At 40.0% G+C, this 17,171-nt stretch overlaps 2 protein-coding genes across 2 annotated transcripts; one reads left to right on the forward strand and one right to left on the reverse strand.

The window, feature by feature from the left end:
• Positions 1-2,747: 2,747 nt before the first annotated feature.
• On the forward strand, positions 2,748-3,608 carry LOC131007625 (uncharacterized). The gene has a single exon (XM_057934531.1). The coding sequence runs from the start codon at positions 2,748-2,750 to the stop codon at positions 3,606-3,608; it is 861 nt and encodes a 286-aa protein (XP_057790514.1).
• Positions 3,609-11,046: 7,438 nt separating this feature from the next.
• Positions 11,047-14,016, reverse strand: LOC131023775 (uncharacterized). The gene is made up of 2 exons (XM_057953361.1): positions 11,996-14,016; positions 11,047-11,914 (listed from the first exon to the last, which is right to left on the reverse strand). Exons 1-2 carry the CDS (start codon positions 13,904-13,906, stop codon positions 11,192-11,194), a joined length of 2,634 nt encoding a protein of 877 aa, XP_057809344.1. The 5' UTR covers positions 13,907-14,016; the 3' UTR covers positions 11,047-11,191.
• Positions 14,017-17,171: the final 3,155 nt, after the last annotated feature.

Below are 17,171 nucleotides of genomic sequence, written 5' to 3' on the forward strand. Positions count from 1 at the left end.
AGTGAAGATAGTGTTCGAGGAAAAAGTCAAAGAGGGGAATCGCTTTAGGCACGTATTCATAAATTGTATCACAATACTCAAGCAGAAAATCCAAATGAGCTCAATGAACGTAACATTGAATCGATGAAAGGTCGCTGGAAACGTCTTAACGAAAATGGAAACAAATGGTCGTTGCTTGCAGGGAAGCAAATGCTCGAAGAAGGAGTGGAATGAGCGACAATGAGGTTGAGAAAGAAGCTCATTCCATTTACGAAGCAGGTGGAAGCAAGTTTGTAGACTTGGTTGTATTTAATGAAGTTATGAGTAAACATCCCAAATGAAATGTTCATGATACCACCCATATTTTTCGTCGTCAAAGTGAAGATGTTGATGACCAGTGATGTGTGTGATTTAGTTATCTATTTTTGTGTCGTTTGTTGTTGGTTTTGCCTTGATATTACCCAAGCTGTTGGTATTTGGCGCATAAATTAGATGGATTGGAGATGGATGTTAGTAGATGTCGGGAGATGATGAAAGATGATAAAAGTTGAGAATTTTGATGAATTTAGGATGACTCGTGAAGATGGAAGAAGATTTGGGCTTGGAATATTTTCTCTAGTTTTAATTAAACTCTAATCTTTTGATTAATTATGTATTTGGGCTTTTTGTTCGAATTTTGGCAGCCCATTTTGGAGTAGGCGACTGTTTGTGTTTTGTGGGAATCAATTCCCTTGGTTTGGTAGCCGCCAATTTTTAAATATACATATAGGATTAGTTAGTTTCTTAGGATACACGTTTGACTTATTTTCTAAGCTTAGGGTTTTAAGTTTTAATTACTCTTTTCAATTTTGTTTGGAAGTTGGCGGCTAGCTTGGGATATACTCGGTAGGCGATTTTTTTCTTCTTTAGTTCCATAGTGGTGACCTTTTTGTTATTCTTGCAATTTAATTCTTTTTTTCGATTAGTTTATGATTGCTTTTATTTATTTGATTATTATTAATTTAATTATGAGTAGCTAAATTCTTAATTCGGCGAGAATAATGAAATATTGATTTAATACTTGTGAGACCTAATTGTTCATATAATTGGTTCCTATTGATTCCAATTAATTCCTTGTGTTTAAGGATAATTCCGATTTTGTTTAAGCAAGATCAACTTAGATAAAATTGGATTACAGTCAATTAGCACCTCCAATCCGTAATTGTTGGAATAGGGCTGACTAGTGATAAAGCTACCGTGTTCGTAGTAGGAATAAATTGGTGGATTAATTATCACTGGCGTATCTAGGATAATTGGTCTAAACTGGGTTCCTTCCTCTTAATGCTATTAGAATATTAAATCTATGACTGACGTATCCAGTTAGGTTATATTTTAATAAGGGAAATAGGCAGGACTGGTGTATCCAGCCGTCTATCGACACAGTGAGTAGGAATTGGGGTATGTCAGTGCGTATCACGGTATCCTATAACTGGTTGGTTGATATGGATTAATTCATCTTTGCGTCGATGATCAGAGAATTGAATTAGTGTGGATTTATTCGAGCCGAGTTACTTTTCATTATTATTTTCTAGAGTATTTTATTTAATTTGCTTTTTTAGTTGATAATTATTTTCTCAAAATTAAGGCGTGGTGGCTACACCAAATTAGGTCTTTAGGGAATTAGATGATGTTACCTGCTCTCTGTGGTTCGACCCTACTTATCATTATACTCACTTAATTCTTTATAGTATTACAGGAATTATTTGGTGGAATATGACGTCCACCAACCAGCAAAGTGGTGGCAGTTCGAAAAGATCAAAAACTTTGAAAGATGGGGGATTTTCTGTCCCTTCTAATCCAGAAACTCCAACATCTGAACAGTCAACTGCGACTCGTCTCATTGGAAGAGATAAGGTAAAAAAGAAAGGTAAAGGTAAGGTCTCACAATCTGAATGTACTCATGAATCTGCTGTTGCTGTAGAAATTCGTGCAATGAGACTCACTAGAGATGCCGAAGCTGAGTTAATAAAGACTCGAATTGAGCTGGAGCGCGAGCTTCAATTGTTGGCGAAATAGCACTTATCTCCAGAAGACGAAGAGATGAAACGTCAACTAACTAAAATTGTGTTTGGAGAGTGAATGTATCTTAATCATGTGATTTCTATGTAATTTTAGTTTATGTACTTTTTATTTGTGTGCTTTCTATTTGTTTGATTTTAGTTTTGGCAAATTGTGTTATGTACTTGTTTTATGTTTAATTAATGAAAAAATGTATTTCATGTAAAATTGAATAGCATTTGATCCGTTTAGCTTTCCAAAGCATTTGGCCAATTCTGACAAAGCTTTAAGTGCATTCACATGCACTTGTCATTTTTTCCAATTCACATGCATTTGTCATTCTGACACAACATTATTTCCAAACACATGCGTATGTCATTTTTTCCAGCCTAGATCACATGCAACCGTATCAATTCAAATCTAGCTATCTTATCCCACTTTTCAATATGTATTCTATAAATGCCAGATGAAACACGTCTCAATAAAACACAAACACATCTCACTCTTTACTCAAGTATACATTTACCCTATTATTTTTCCATTTCTCATACAAATATGTCTGTGAATGAAACTCTTCAGTTGATTCAGACTCAAGTTCTGATGTTTCCCATTCCAATGAACTTGATGAATGGGAAGAACGAGTTTATCAACAAAATCGTCAATTTGATAGCATCTATATGATCCTAAACAATCATAATCTGATTGTAGGAAATCAAATTCCAACAGCCAACATGAGATATTGTGATAGGGAACGCGAGTTTGGTGCAGAGCGTTTGATCAACGACTACTTCGGTGACAGCCCAACGTATACTCCAGAAATCTTCCGGAGGAGATTTCGCATGCAGAAATCGTTATTCATTCGAATAGTGGAAGCTGTTACTGCTAATGATGAGTTTTTTCAACAGAGACGAGATGCCACCGGCAGAGTAGGTCTTTCAGCATTGCAGAAATGTACTGGAGCCATGAGGGTGTTGGCGTATGGGACATCTTCCGATGTTGTTGAAGAGTATCTACGAATGAGTTCATCTTCCACAAGAGATGCTTTAGTCCATTTTGTGGAAGGTGTTATTTCTTGCTTCAGTGGTACGTATCTCAGAAGGACTAATGAACAAGATTTGGCAAGGCTGCTCTATGTTGGAGAACAACGTGGTTTTCCGGGCATGATTGGCAGTATTGATTGCATGCATTGGGAGTGGAAAAATTGTCCTAATGCATGGATCGGCCATAATACTGGGAGAAGTGGAAAACCAACGATCATTTTGAAAGCTGCTTCATACGACTTGTGGATATGGCATGCGTTCTTTGGAACACTAAGTTCGTGCAATGATATTAATGTACTCCATCGATCTCCTGTTTTTAATGATGTCTTAGAAGGTCGAGCACCAAAGGTTAATTACTTAGTGAATGGTCGTCATTATGATAGGGTATATTATTTAACTGATGGTATATACCCTTCATGGGCTGTATTTGTCAAGTCAATTACTTCCCCACAGATTCGCAAACACAAGTTGTTCGCTCAACACCAAAAGTCTGTCCGAAAAGATGTTGAGCGAGCATTTGGAGCATTTGGAGTTCTACAAGCCCATCTCTAAAATCTATAAATAGAGGTGTTGGGGTGCTCATTATCACGACGTGAAGGAGTGGAAGATCGAAGAGTACAAAGAATTCTCTCTAGTATCACAAGTAGAAGAGGCGGAGAATTGGAGAGTTCAAGTATTCTTCCAAATATTCAAGTATCTTGAAGAATTCTATCTAACGTTCAAGTCTCCTTCAAATCTTCAATCGTTTGAGTATTCAAATCTTCAAGTATCTTTCGAATCTTCAAGTATTTGAGCATTCAAATCTTCAAGTATCCTTCAAAATCTTCAAGTATTCAAGGATCTTCAAATCTTCGAGTATTTCTTCAAATGTTCAAATATTCCTGCGAATCTTTGAAGTGATCTTCAAGTATCCAAAGAAATCAAGTTCAAAAGCTTCAAGGCATTCTTACAAATTCTAAGAATGTTCTCAAATCAAATCAAGTTCAATGTTCAATCCAAAATCATGACTTAAGTCCTTTGGATTGGCGTCATCAAAACAAGTATTTCAAGAACCTTCGAGCTTGTTCGAGAATCAAATGGAAGAGAAGAATCAGAGGATTAACTAGAGATTGCAACCCGCATAAATCTATCTTCAAATCTATCAAATTATCTTTGTAACGCATTTTGTATTTTATCAAATTGAAATACAAAAAAATTTGTGTTTACAAATTTTGGCACGCCCAGTGGGACATCTCTACCTCTCATCTCTACTCTTCACCAAAAATCTTGAACAATGTCAATTCAACCAAATACAACTACTCCAACTTCATCTAAAGGTTCTTCGGAAGGCATCGGTATGATCACGCGAAGCAAAGCAAAATTGATGCAAGAGGTGTCCAAGTCGACCTCCCGTCTTCCATCTATCCATGAAGAAGATGACAACTTTGAGAGAAGCTTCATATTCCCCACTGAAAATTATCAACTCCATGCAAGTGTCATGATGACAAACACTTCCACCATGGAGGAACAACTCTTGAACTTGACAAAGATGGTTGAATCTCTAACCAAGCACATCCAAGAGCAAGATACCCAGATTGCAAAGCTTAAAGGAGAAAAAGGAGATTCAAGCCACGCCAACAACGATAGGGAAGGCGAAGAAAGCGAAGAAGATGGAGAGAATAACGATGAAGAAATCTCCAAAGACAAATCAAAGAGTGATGGAAAAAGGCCTTCAGGAAAAGACATTCTCTTCTCGTCTGGTGGCCTCATTCCCATTGACCAACTCAAAGAGTTCATCGAAGCAACAATGAAGAATAACTCCGATGGAAGCTCCAAGTCATCGTTAACTTACTCCAAGCCATATACTCGGCGAATTGACAGTATGAGGATGCCTCTTGGCTATCAACCACCAAAATTTCAACAGTTTGATGGCAAAGGAAATCCAAGACAACATGTGGCTCATTTCATTGAAACATGCAACAACGCTGGTACTTATGGAGATCATTTGGTCAAACAGTTTGTTCGCTCATTGAAAGGTAATGCCTTTGATTGGTACACCGACTTAGAATCAAACTCAATTGATAGTTGGGAACAACTGGAGCATGAGTTCCTCAACCGTTTCTATAGCACTAGAAGAACTGTCAGCATGGTGGAGCTCACAAGTTCACGTCAATTCAAAGAAGAGCCAGTCATTGACTACATCAACCGATGGAGAAACCTTTGTCTCAACTGCAAAGATCGATTGTCTGAATCATCTGCCATCGAAATGTGTATTCAAGGGATGCATTGGGGCTTGCAATATATTCTGCGAGGAATCCAGCCAAGAACATTCGAGGAACTAGCCACTAGAGCTCATGATATGGAGTTGAGCATGATGGCAAGAGGGATCGAAGGACCACCAATCCAGGAGTCTAGCAAATTCAAGCCAGAATTCAAGAAAGGAGGAAAACCATATGACAAAGCACCAAAGAAGGAATCTATGGCAGTGAAAGCAACTTCTGTGAAATTTCTAAAGAAAGAAGTTAATCAGGAAGACAACCAGAATGCTCCACGAGACAATCAGAACTCTTCCCGAGACATGGGGCAAAGAAGACTTACCTTGAAAGAAATGCAACAAAAGCAATACCCTTTCTTAGACTCTGATGTTTCAGGAATTTTTGATGACCTGCTCAAAGAAAAGCTTATCGAGTTGCCAGAAATGAAGCGACCAAATGAAGCAGGGAGGACAGACGATCCAAATTATTGCAAATACCATCGTCTGGTTGGGCACCCCATACATGATTGCTTCATCTTCAAAGACAGGGTCATGCGGTTAGCTCGAGAAGGGAAAATATCTCTTGAAGAAGACGCTAATACTGTAAATATGGTCTCCACCGACTTGAATGACATAATAGAAGGTATTGGAACCCTGTATGATACATCCAACCAAGTAGATGAAGAACCTGAAATAAACATGGAAGAAGGCAATGATGCATTGGCAATCACATTCTCCAATGAAGACTTGCAACTTGGATTCGAACCTCATAACAGGCCATTGTTCGTGAGTTGTTATACACAGGAGCAGAAGGTCAATCGAATTCTCATCGATGGAGGCTCGGCAGTCAATATCTTGCCACTAAGGACTTTGAAGCAATTGAGAATCCAAGCAGAAGAGCTGTCAAACAGTCGATTGATGATTCAAGGTTTCAACCATGAAGGGCAAAGAGCTCTTGGTACTATAAAGCTACGATTGCAGATGCAGGACATGGACTCCACGGCGTTGCTTCATGTGATTGATGCAAGGACATCCTACAATATGCTTCTAGGGCGACCGTGGCTTCACGAAAATGGTGTCATTCCTTCTACATTGCATCAATGCTTCAAATACTATCAAAATAGCACCGTAAGAAAAGTGGTTGGTGATCACAAACCTTTTACAGAAGCAGAGTCACATTTCGCCGATGCTCAATTCTATTTGGGAAGAACTAAAGCAACAATGGTGGAAAGGGATGTACCACAGGAGGAGTCAGGATCCCGCCAAGAGAAAGAATCTCGCCCAAAGATGGAAGGTTTCACCATCCCTTTGACTAAGATTGATGCCAAAAAGCCCATTCCTCAGCCACTCAAAGATTTTGTCCAACCAAAGCAAAGTGGCGCCACAGAACATGGAGATCTCTCAGACAAAGAACTCTCAAAACACTTTGGTCCGAAGGCATACAAACTCCTTGTGAATGCTGGATACAATCCCCAAGAAAGCTCCACGTCAAAGTCTCATGTGAGAAAAACTGCTAATACAAGCCAAAATCCCAAGGCAGGCTTGGGATACATGGTGCAAAGCCCCATTCGTATTGCCATCAAGAGAGCCACTGCTAACTATGCTAGCACCAAGCAAATCCCGAAGTCTTCAAGCAATCGGAGAACCCAAAGGGTTTCTGTTTTCAAAAGATTGGATGAAAGAAAAGCTCAACGAATATCTGTCTTTAAAAGGCTTGGCAAAGGCAAGTCATGGAAAAAGGACGTAACAAAAAGGGCCAGTGAATTGGACATAACAGAAAAGCTAAGGAGCTCGATTCCTTCTCGTATGAAGAGGTGTACCACTTTACTCATATCATGTGGAAAAGAATTGAAGGCCAAAATGAAGACAATCATCTTTACACGGGATGCCGAAGACGATGAAGATAGAGAGAGTGTGGCTTCATCTTACTACATTACTAATGGTGCTAACAATCCAATTTCTCATACTACTCAAGGTCAAGTGCGTTGCGAAGATATTGTTACATCAAACCATATCACCTCATGTGAAGAAGTGGTTGTCGAAGAAGAAGACGCTGAAATAGCTCCTCAACAGTTTGAAGAAGGAGTTAAGGCTACTGTTGATGAATTGAGAGAAATTAATTTGGGCACTATTGAAGATCCACGACCCACTTACATCAGCGCATTGCTGACCGTTGATGAGGAATACTCATATATCGAATTGCTCAAAGAATTCAAAGACATCTTTGCATGGTCTTATAAGGAAATGCCGGGGTTGAGCTCCAAGATAGTTGTTCATCATTTAGCTGTTAGAAAGGATGCACGACCAGTCAAGCAGGCCCAGCGCCGATTCCGACCAGAATTAGTTCCTCTAATTGAGGCTGAAGTGAACAAACTCATCAATGTGGGGTTTATTAGAGAAGTCAAATACCCAACATGGATTTCAAGCATTGTTCCAGTGAGAAAGAAAAATGGGCAAATTCGTGTATGTGTTGACTTCAGGGACTTGAATGAAGCATGCCCCAAGGATGACTTTCCATTGCCAATTGCCGAATTGATGATCGATGCCACAACTGGACATGAAGCATTAACCTTCATGGATGGATCTTCCGGTTACAATCAAATTCGCATGTCACCAAATGATGAAGAGTTAACAGCATTTCGAACCCCGAAAGGAATCTATTGCTACAAAGTGATGCCATTTGGGTTGAAGAACGCCGGTGCCACTTACCAAAGAGCCATGCAGAAGATATTTGATGATATACTTCACAAAAATGTTGAGTGCTATGTAGATGATTTGGTGGTTAAGTCTAAGAAACAAAGTAATCACCTACAAGATCTACGAATGGTTTTTGAGCGATTGAGAAAACATCAGTTGAAGATGAATCCACTAAAATGCGCATTTGGTGTCAAGTCTGGCAAATTTCTTAGGTTCATCGTTCGCCATCAAGGGATAGAAATTGAACAAGCAAAGATTGATGCCATACTAAAAATGCCCGAACCTCGAAATATCCATGACCTGAAAAGTTTGCAAGGGAAGTTAGCATACTTACGAAGGTTTATTTCAAATTTAGCTGGAAGGTGTCAACCATTTAGCCGAATTATGAAGAAGGGTATACCATTCGAGTGGGATGAGTCATGTAGAAATGCTTTCAAGAATATCAAATCTTACTTGATGCAGCCTCCTGTATTAGCAGCACCTGTGCCAGGACGCCCCTTGATTTTGTATATTGCTGCTCAAGAACGATCCATGGGAGCTCTGCTTGCGCAAGAAAATGAAGGTGGAAAAGAGAATGCATTATACTACTTGAGCAGAACAATGACACCAAATGAGTTGAAATATGCTCCAATTGAGAAGCTGTGTTTGGCATTGATTTTCTCCATCCAAAAGCTTAAGCATTATTTCCAAGCTCACACTGTCCGCCTTATATCCAAGGCAAACCCTTTAAAGTTTGTGATGTCAAGACCTGTTTTATCTGACAGGCTTGCACGTTGGTACCTCCAACTGCAACAATTTGAGATTGTGTATGTTCCTCAAAAGGCTGTGAAGGGACAAGTGTTGGCAGACTTCTTAGCAGACCACCCAATTCCGGCTGAATGGGAGCTAAGTGATGACCTCCCGGATGAAGATGCACTTGTAATCGATGTCGCCCTACCATGGTGGATGTTTTTCGATGGAGCATCTCATAAAGAAGGTGCTGGTGCCGGGATCGTGTTCGTGACACCAGAACGTCAAGTGCTGCCATTTTCCTTCACTCTAACTGAGAATTGCTCTAACAATGTAGCAGAATATCAAGCTCTGATCCTCGGTTTGGAAATGGCGTTGAATATGCAGCAATCTCACCTCAAAGTATATGGTGATTCTAAATTGGTGGTTAATCAAATACTTGGACTGTATGAAGTGAAGAAACCTGAATTATTGCCATACGTCAAGTATGCTCGCAAGATCATTGAGTGGCTTGGAGATGTGGAAATCGAACATGTTCCAAGAAGTGAAAATAAGCAAGCAGATGCCTTGGCTAAACTCGCGTCTACCATAGCTATGATCAGTGGCGAAATTCAAATTCCAGTGTGTGAAAGATGGGTTATACCACCTATTTTTGAAGAAGAGAAATGCGAAGAAATTGAAAGTCATCTTGTTGAGGTCTTCGAAATTGAGGAGGAAGATTGGCGCCAGCTGTTGGTCGATTACTTGAAGTATGATAAATTACCAAATGATCCACGTCGAAGGGTTGACATCCGACGGCGCGCCACTCGTTTCATTTTCTTCAAAGGGACGCTTTATAGGAGGTCTTTTGATGGAGTATTTCTCAGGTGCCTAAGTAGTGAGGAAGCTGCTAAAGCCATGGAAGAGGCGCATTCTGGCATTTGCGGTGCTCACCAGTCAGGTCCAAAGCTGCACTTCCGAATCAAGAGGATGGGCTACTACTGGCCAACTATGGTGAAAGATTGTTTGGATTATGCGCAAAGATGTCAAGCCTGCCAATTTCATGCAAACCTCATCCATCAGCCGCCCGAACCACTACACCTCACGGTTGCGTCCTGGCCTTTTGATGCCTGGGGCATGGATGTTGTTGGTCCATTGACAAAATCATCAGGGGGGCATTTATACATTTTGGCAGCGACCGATTACTTCTCCAAGTGGGCTGAGGCGATACCATTAAGAGAAGTGAAGAAAGAGACCGTTGCTGAGTTTATCAAGACCAACATCATCTATCGCTATGGAGTTCCTCGCTACATCATAACTGATAATGGAACACCTTTCAGCAACACGGTGATAAACAAGCTTTGTGAAAAATTCGGCTTCAAGCAACGGAAGTCATCGATGTATAATGCACCGGCAAATGGGTTGGCTGAGGCATTCAACAAGACTTTGTGCAATCTGTTGAAAAAAATTGTTTCAAAATCAAAGCGTGACTGGCATGAACGTATTGGGGAAGCATTGTGGGCATATCGAACCACCTATAGAACTCCTACGCAGGCAACGCCTTACTCTTTGGTATATGGGGTTGAAGCTGTCATTCCTCTCGAGCAACAAATTCCCTCTTTGAGAATGGCCATTCAGGAAGGGCTAACTGAAGAAGAAAATGCACGTCTGCGTCTGGAGGAACTCGAAGCTCTAGATGAGAAAAGGCTGGAAGCTCAGCAAAAGTTAGAATGCTACCAAGCTCGCCTCTCAAAGTCTTTCAACAAGACGGTGCGAGTGCGTTCTTTTCAAGTTGGAGATTTGGTCCTCGCTGTGAGGAGGCCAATCGTTGTCACTCATCGTGTTGGAAACAAATTCGTATCAAGATGGGATGGCCCATATGTTGTCAAGGAAGTCTACACAAACGGAGCATACAGGCTTCTTTCTGATGACAACGTCAGAGTTGGGCCTATCAATGGCAAGTTCCTGAAACGTTACTATCCTTGAAAGGTGGTAGAAGTTGAAGCATGTACATATGTATATAGTTTAATGCAAAAAAAAAAAAAAAATAGAAAAACAGAAAAGCCAAAAAGATGAGTCAGATGAAAAACCAGAAATGGAGAAAAGCAAACAAAATGGAGTGTATGAAGACAGCTCCTTGACGCACGAGCCTAAACTGCATGTTACTCCTGGCCCGCATGAGTATAAACTGTGCACGGCACCCAATCTCAAACACTTGTTGATCCTATGAACTACGTTTTGACTTGATCCCTTTCAAAAGGGTACGTAGGCAGCTTAGATAATTTCTAAGTTCAGTCATAAGTTGTGTTTGACTCTTTTCAATTTATATCATCAAGTTATGATTTAAGTTGATTATGTGAAGCCAAAGACGTTTCATTCCAAAATAGCAAAGAAATCAAGTCATCAAAAGAAGCACAAGCATTGGGAGAAGATGTCAAAATATCCATGACAAACCAAATGAGAATCATCAAAAGAGGAATGATAAAAATGCAATATACTAAGCAAAAGGGTCTTGATCTCTCAAAATCTGCTGCATAGACTCTAGTGAAAGCTTCAAGGCTTCCAAATTCTTCAAGACCTCATCATTTCTCGAAGCCTCTTCAAGCTTGGCCAGGTCTTCCTTGAGTACCTTGATCTCACCACGAGTAGTCTTGAGTATCAGGCTTCGCTGCTCCAAAGACACCAACAATTCTTTCTTGCGTTTCTCCAACTCATCAAGATCCGCTTTTAAAGCATCACAATTCGCAGCATCCTTCTTCTCTTTGGCAAACTTCTCTTGAAGGCAAACCTTGACCTCTCGAACTTTGAGTGTGTGGCCTTCATTGATCTCATGAGAAGCCGACCTTACTTTATCAAAAGCGGTGGCTTTGGAGAATAGTTCATTAATACTATCTTCAAGGTTGGAAAGGTTAAGACCACAAATAATCTTCATACGGGAAATGCCACTCCGTATCTCGTCTTCAAGCGCCGATAGAAACTCGACTTTGGTTCTCTCAACCTTGTCACGAAGCTTTCCCCAGATGATCCTGCAGCACGACTTGAGTTCATCATCGATCATGCGTGTGGCATTGAACTCGGAAGGCGCCCCACATGATGGCATTGGTCGGGGGCGGGATTGTTTAGCAAGACAAGGAATCTCGTTTGACTTATTGGATTCAATGGATACACAGTCGATTGGTGAGCCCTTCTCAAGATTATTTCCAAACACTTCTTTCAAAGTCTACAAAAGGGCAAGAAGAAGATGCAATTAGAATGGAAATTATATATCAATACGAAAAGAAGATAAGAGATGAGGAAAGACCTTGTTCACATCGGCATCCACTAGAGTTGGCTCTTCCTCAACGTGACCCTCGGCCGGTTTTGAGGACCCCGCAATTCTCTTCTTTTTCCAATTACGCTCAGAATTGCTACTACCAGAATCAGCTATAAGGGTGGTAGAGACGACCTTCCTCTTTCCATCTTTGGAGTTGATTGCTTCTTCCTGATCTTTTCTTTTAAAAGTGATATGAGCCGGAGAAGAGATTTTGTTTTCAAAAGAAAATCTGTACGTCCTATCCCACCAAGTCTTATAGTCGACTGAACAATGTATCTTCATGTCCAAAGAAGATCGTGGAAAACATGCCCTTGATCGCGATCTGTGCAGCAAACACATGCGCCAAAGGTTGAGACCTTCTTCCAAAGATGTCCTTCGAATGTTCTGAGTAAGGCTGTTGGGTACGATTTGGTAATAGCTAAATTGACGGCTGAAGCGGTGAGGACCATAAGACTCCACGATGAAGTGGTCATCCAGCCGGCGAACCAAAAAACTCGAGCGAATAGCCATGAAGAAGCATTGCTCAATCTCTCTTGTATTTTCACCATCGACATAGAAAATGTCATCTTCCTTGGTGAATGTGGTACAATTCCAACGAATCGAATTGTACGACTGAATTCGTTCGCGGCACGCAATAGGCAGATAATACTTCGCAGCTCCTTCGCCTGAGTATAGAGTCATCTTGGCGACACCAAGGCTTCTTGGAAGGGGAATGTGAGTGTTGAAATAGAGCGCTATCCAACCATATATGAAATGAAAGGGTAGCGTCACCAGGACAAGAGAAGGCTCCATAGAACTAGAGATAGTGTTCAACCCTTTGTAGATGCTGGCTAGAACTGGAGCTGTAAGGGCAACTTTCTGTTTGCACGCCATCAAACTTGCCATTTTGAAAGAGGTTGGTCTAATCGACATGGCATCACCATCTGGAAAAACAAAGATACACAACCAGCAAGCTATATGAGCTGCCAAGTACATAGTGGTGTGATACTTGTCACTAGCATCAAGCTCGATGAATGGAGCCCTTTCTTCAGAAGACCATGGTTGATGCGCTTCAAATGAACCACTCGGATTATGAGTCGATTTGGGGCGTTGAGATTTCTTAGCCCTGCGAGCAGGAGGATGAGAATACTTTGAAGCTTTCTTCGACCAAAATTTGATCCATTCATCGATAGAAACTAAGCTCTTAGGATCCTTGCCATCACGATACTTAAGAGAATAGTAAGCAGAGAGTAAATATCTACAACTCAAGGGAATGAACGGGTTGCCAAACTGATCTTTGCCAAGAATCTCTTTCGCGCAGGGTACAACCTCATCATACAATGTCCCGGTACACGGAAGCCCTGATAGATACTGTAAATCCCATAGAGAAATAGACATCTCGCCAGATGAAGTGAGAATGGTGTTCGTCGCAGGACACCAAGCTTCACAGAACGCTTTAACCATCTCGGGCTGGCAATCATAAGTGAAAAGAGAGGCATAAACTGCATCATAGATACCAACAACTCGGAGTTCATTCCCGCAGCGGCTAAGGATATCTTCAGTCCACTCCCAATAGCCTTCAAAGAAATGAAATTCCCCACGAAAGCTTGTAACCCTTCCCCATTTGGCATCTTTATCGATGATCCTTCGCCTCAAAGTCAATAGAAAATTGGATTCCTTGCTTTGCCAAGGACGGGCCGGATGCAATGTATGAGCCTTCGACGCTTTGTTCAAACTAATCTCGCTGGTCCATTCCGACTGATATAGAGAATTCAAAAGTTTGGGCCAAGGTTTCACATAGTGGCCTATCAATGCCGGAAATACTCTTAGATGCATGCCCATTTCCGTCTCTTGCTCATCATCACTCAAAATCAGCAAATAGTCTTGACCCTTGACCACAATATCTTTGAAGACCACCATCGTGACACTGCAAGGAAGCAACACATCCAGACTTAGAAATTTATTTGCATTTAAATAAAATGTGAATTAAATTCTAGTCAAGATAAAAGGAGGCAAGCAAAAGGAGGCAAGATTGAATTATATATATATATATATATATAGAAATTCAATCATTAAAAAAAAAAAAAAAAAAAGGCCACCACTCCTTGAATTATATATATATATATATATAGAAATTCAATCATTAAAATAAAAAAAATAATAATAAATAAAATAATAAAAAAAATAAAAAAAATAAAAATAAAAAAAAATAAAAAAAAGAGGCAAAAAAAAAAAAAAATCGGCCCACTCCTAAACTCTCAAAAAAAAAAAAAGGCCCATCTCCCCTTACTTTCCCTCACTAAAACCAAACACTTTCTTCCCTCACACACACATACACGCAGAAGAGAGGAGCAAATAAAGCATGACTTTGGTTTCCTGGGCAAAGAAGAAGCTGGCAAAACTTAAAGTTCAAAGCTCCAAGCGGCTGCTGCTGCTCGTGCTGCCTCCGGTCGACTCTCGCCGCGGCTGCTGCTGCCGCGAGTTCGCCAACTCGCAGGCCCTCGGCGATCACCAGAACGCGCACAAGAAGGAGCGGCAGCAGCTCAAGCGCGCCCAGCTGCAGGCCAGCCGCGACGCCGCCGCCTCCTACATGCGCAACCCCATGGTCTCCCCTCTCTCTGCCGATCCTCCTCCACCTTGAAAGATTCCGAGTTCCCCGCCTCCGACGGCCGGAAATACGAGTGTCAATACTGCTGCCGCGAGTTCGCCAACTCGCAAGCCCTTCGACGATTCCAAGCTCAAAAATCTCTCCTCTCTCTAAAAGGAAGCACAGTTCAAATTGAAGGAAAAAGAGGGGTGGTTCTCGGCGGTACCTCCAGCAACTGTGGCAGATGGGACTCAACGTAAGTCTTGCAGTTGACGACGACGGCGTAACGCGGAGACCCAAAAATTCCGCTGCTGCCGCTACTATCGGCTTCTAGCTCTACCCTCAACCGCTGCTAGAACGGAACCACGCAAATGAGAGTGGCTTTGGTGAAAAGAGCTGCACATCATAAAAAAAAGGGGGTTGTAAGTGTATTGCCGATGATATCTCGGCATAGAAGTTGCGGAGAAGAAATGAAGGTTACCTACGCTGCCAAAAGTTTTCGCCATCTTTGTTAGCACCCGCTGCATTTCTTCCGCCATTAGACGATGCAAGGAATAAATGAAAAAAGAATAAGTGTTTTATGGCTGCTAACAAAAGAAGCAAGCTACTATAGTTATGAAATGAAACACTCCTTCTTGCTTTCTTAAGATGAAACTGGCTCTTTCAAAAAAAAAAAAAAAAAAAAAAAAAGGATGAAACTGGCTATCTATCAAAGGAAGAAATGAAATACGAAACAAAGAAAATGAAGAAGAAGGAGAGTGGCTGTTGCTGCTAAGGGGAGAAAACAACCCTTTATTTATAGGAGAACAGAGGGATGAATCTTAAAACCCTAATCCTAGCTGCTAGCATACAAAAAAGAAAAAGGTGGAGCTCCAGCTGTTTTCCAGCCTGCAACGGCTCTCAAGCAAAAAAAAAACTTGCTGCGAAAAGGATAAAAGGACAGTGGAGTTAGCTGGAATTGGAGTTGTGTTGCTGGGTGCAACAGTACTCATCAGAATAGGGCCCGCCAGATATAAAATATTGGGCCTAGTTGGTAATAAACGTATAGGCTGCCATCTCTTCTTTTGGAACAAAACTCATGTGGGCTGCTATTGGATAGAAATTGGGCTTAAATCTAATCCCATCATCTATTCATACGAAACATTGGGCCTATTTAAAAAAAAAAAAAAAACAAAAAAAACAAACAAAAGAAAGACACTCCTAAATACGAGTATAAACTATTTAAAATTTACAAAATTCAAATCAAGAACTCCTAAATACGAGTATAAACTATTTACAAATTCAAATCCAAGTCAAGAACTCCTAAATACGAGTATAAACTATTTATAAATTCAAAGAAATTCAAGCACTCCTAAATACGAGTATAAACTATTTGAAATTCCAAAATCAAATGAAGAACTCCTAAATACGAGTATAAACTATTTATAAATTCAAAAGAAATTCAAGAACTCCTAAATACGAGTATAAACTATTTATAAATTCAAAAGAAATTCAAGAACTCCTAAATACGAGTATAAACTATTTATAAATTCAAAAGAAATTCAAGAACTCCTAAATACGAGTATAAACTATTTATAAATTCAAAAGAAATTCAAGAACTCCTAAATACGAGTATAAACTATTTAAAATTTCAAAATCAAATGAAGAACTCCTAAATACGAGTATAAACTATTTACAAAATTCAAAATCAAGAACTCCTAAATACGAGTATAAACTATTTAAAATTTCAAAATCAAATGAAGAACTCCTAAATACGAGTATAAACTATTTACAAAATTCAAAATCAAGAACTCCGCGATAAGAGTTTAAACTATCAAGATATATTTCGAGACTCGTCTATTACCAAAGACGTTTCGTCCATAAACAAGTCTCGATGGGGCAATTTGTAGACAATTAAATTGTCGTCGAATTAAATCGTGCCACGTGTAAATTCATGAATTAAATATTCAATTATATTTTCTATTTTATTAAATGGGATTTTATTCCTAATTAAATAGATATATATGATTAATGTTTAATAAAATGAATTAATGGGCTTATTGGCCACTTAAGGCCCTAAGGCCCATGCATGAAGGCCCAAAGCCCATAAAGCCCACGAAGCCCATCTCTAAAATCTATAAATAGAGGTGTTGGGGTGCTCATTATCACGACGTGAAGGAGTGGAAGATCGAAGAGTACAAAGAATTCTCTCTAGTATCACAAGTAGAAGAGGCGGAGAATTGGAGAGTTCAAGTATTCTTCCAAATATTCAAGTATCTTGAAGAATTCTATCTAACGTTCAAGTCTCCTTCAAATCTTCAATCGTTTGAGTATTCAAATCTTCAAGTATCTTTCGAATCTTCAAGTATTTGAGCATTCAAATCTTCAAGTATCCTTCAAAATCTTCAAGTATTCAAGGATCTTCAAATCTTCGAGTATTTCTTCAAATGTTCAAATATTCCTGCGAATCTTTGAAGTGATCTTCAAGTATCCAAAGAAATCAAGTTCAAAAGCTTCAAGGCATTCTTACAAATTCTAAGAATGTTCTCAAATCAAATCAAGTTCAATGTTCAATCCAAAATCATGACTTAAGTCCTTTGGATTGGCGTCATCAAAACA

Source organism: Salvia miltiorrhiza, chromosome 1 (genome assembly GCF_028751815.1).
Source record: "Salvia miltiorrhiza cultivar Shanhuang (shh) chromosome 1, IMPLAD_Smil_shh, whole genome shotgun sequence".
Lineage (NCBI taxonomy): Eukaryota > Viridiplantae > Streptophyta > Magnoliopsida > Lamiales > Lamiaceae > Salvia > Salvia miltiorrhiza.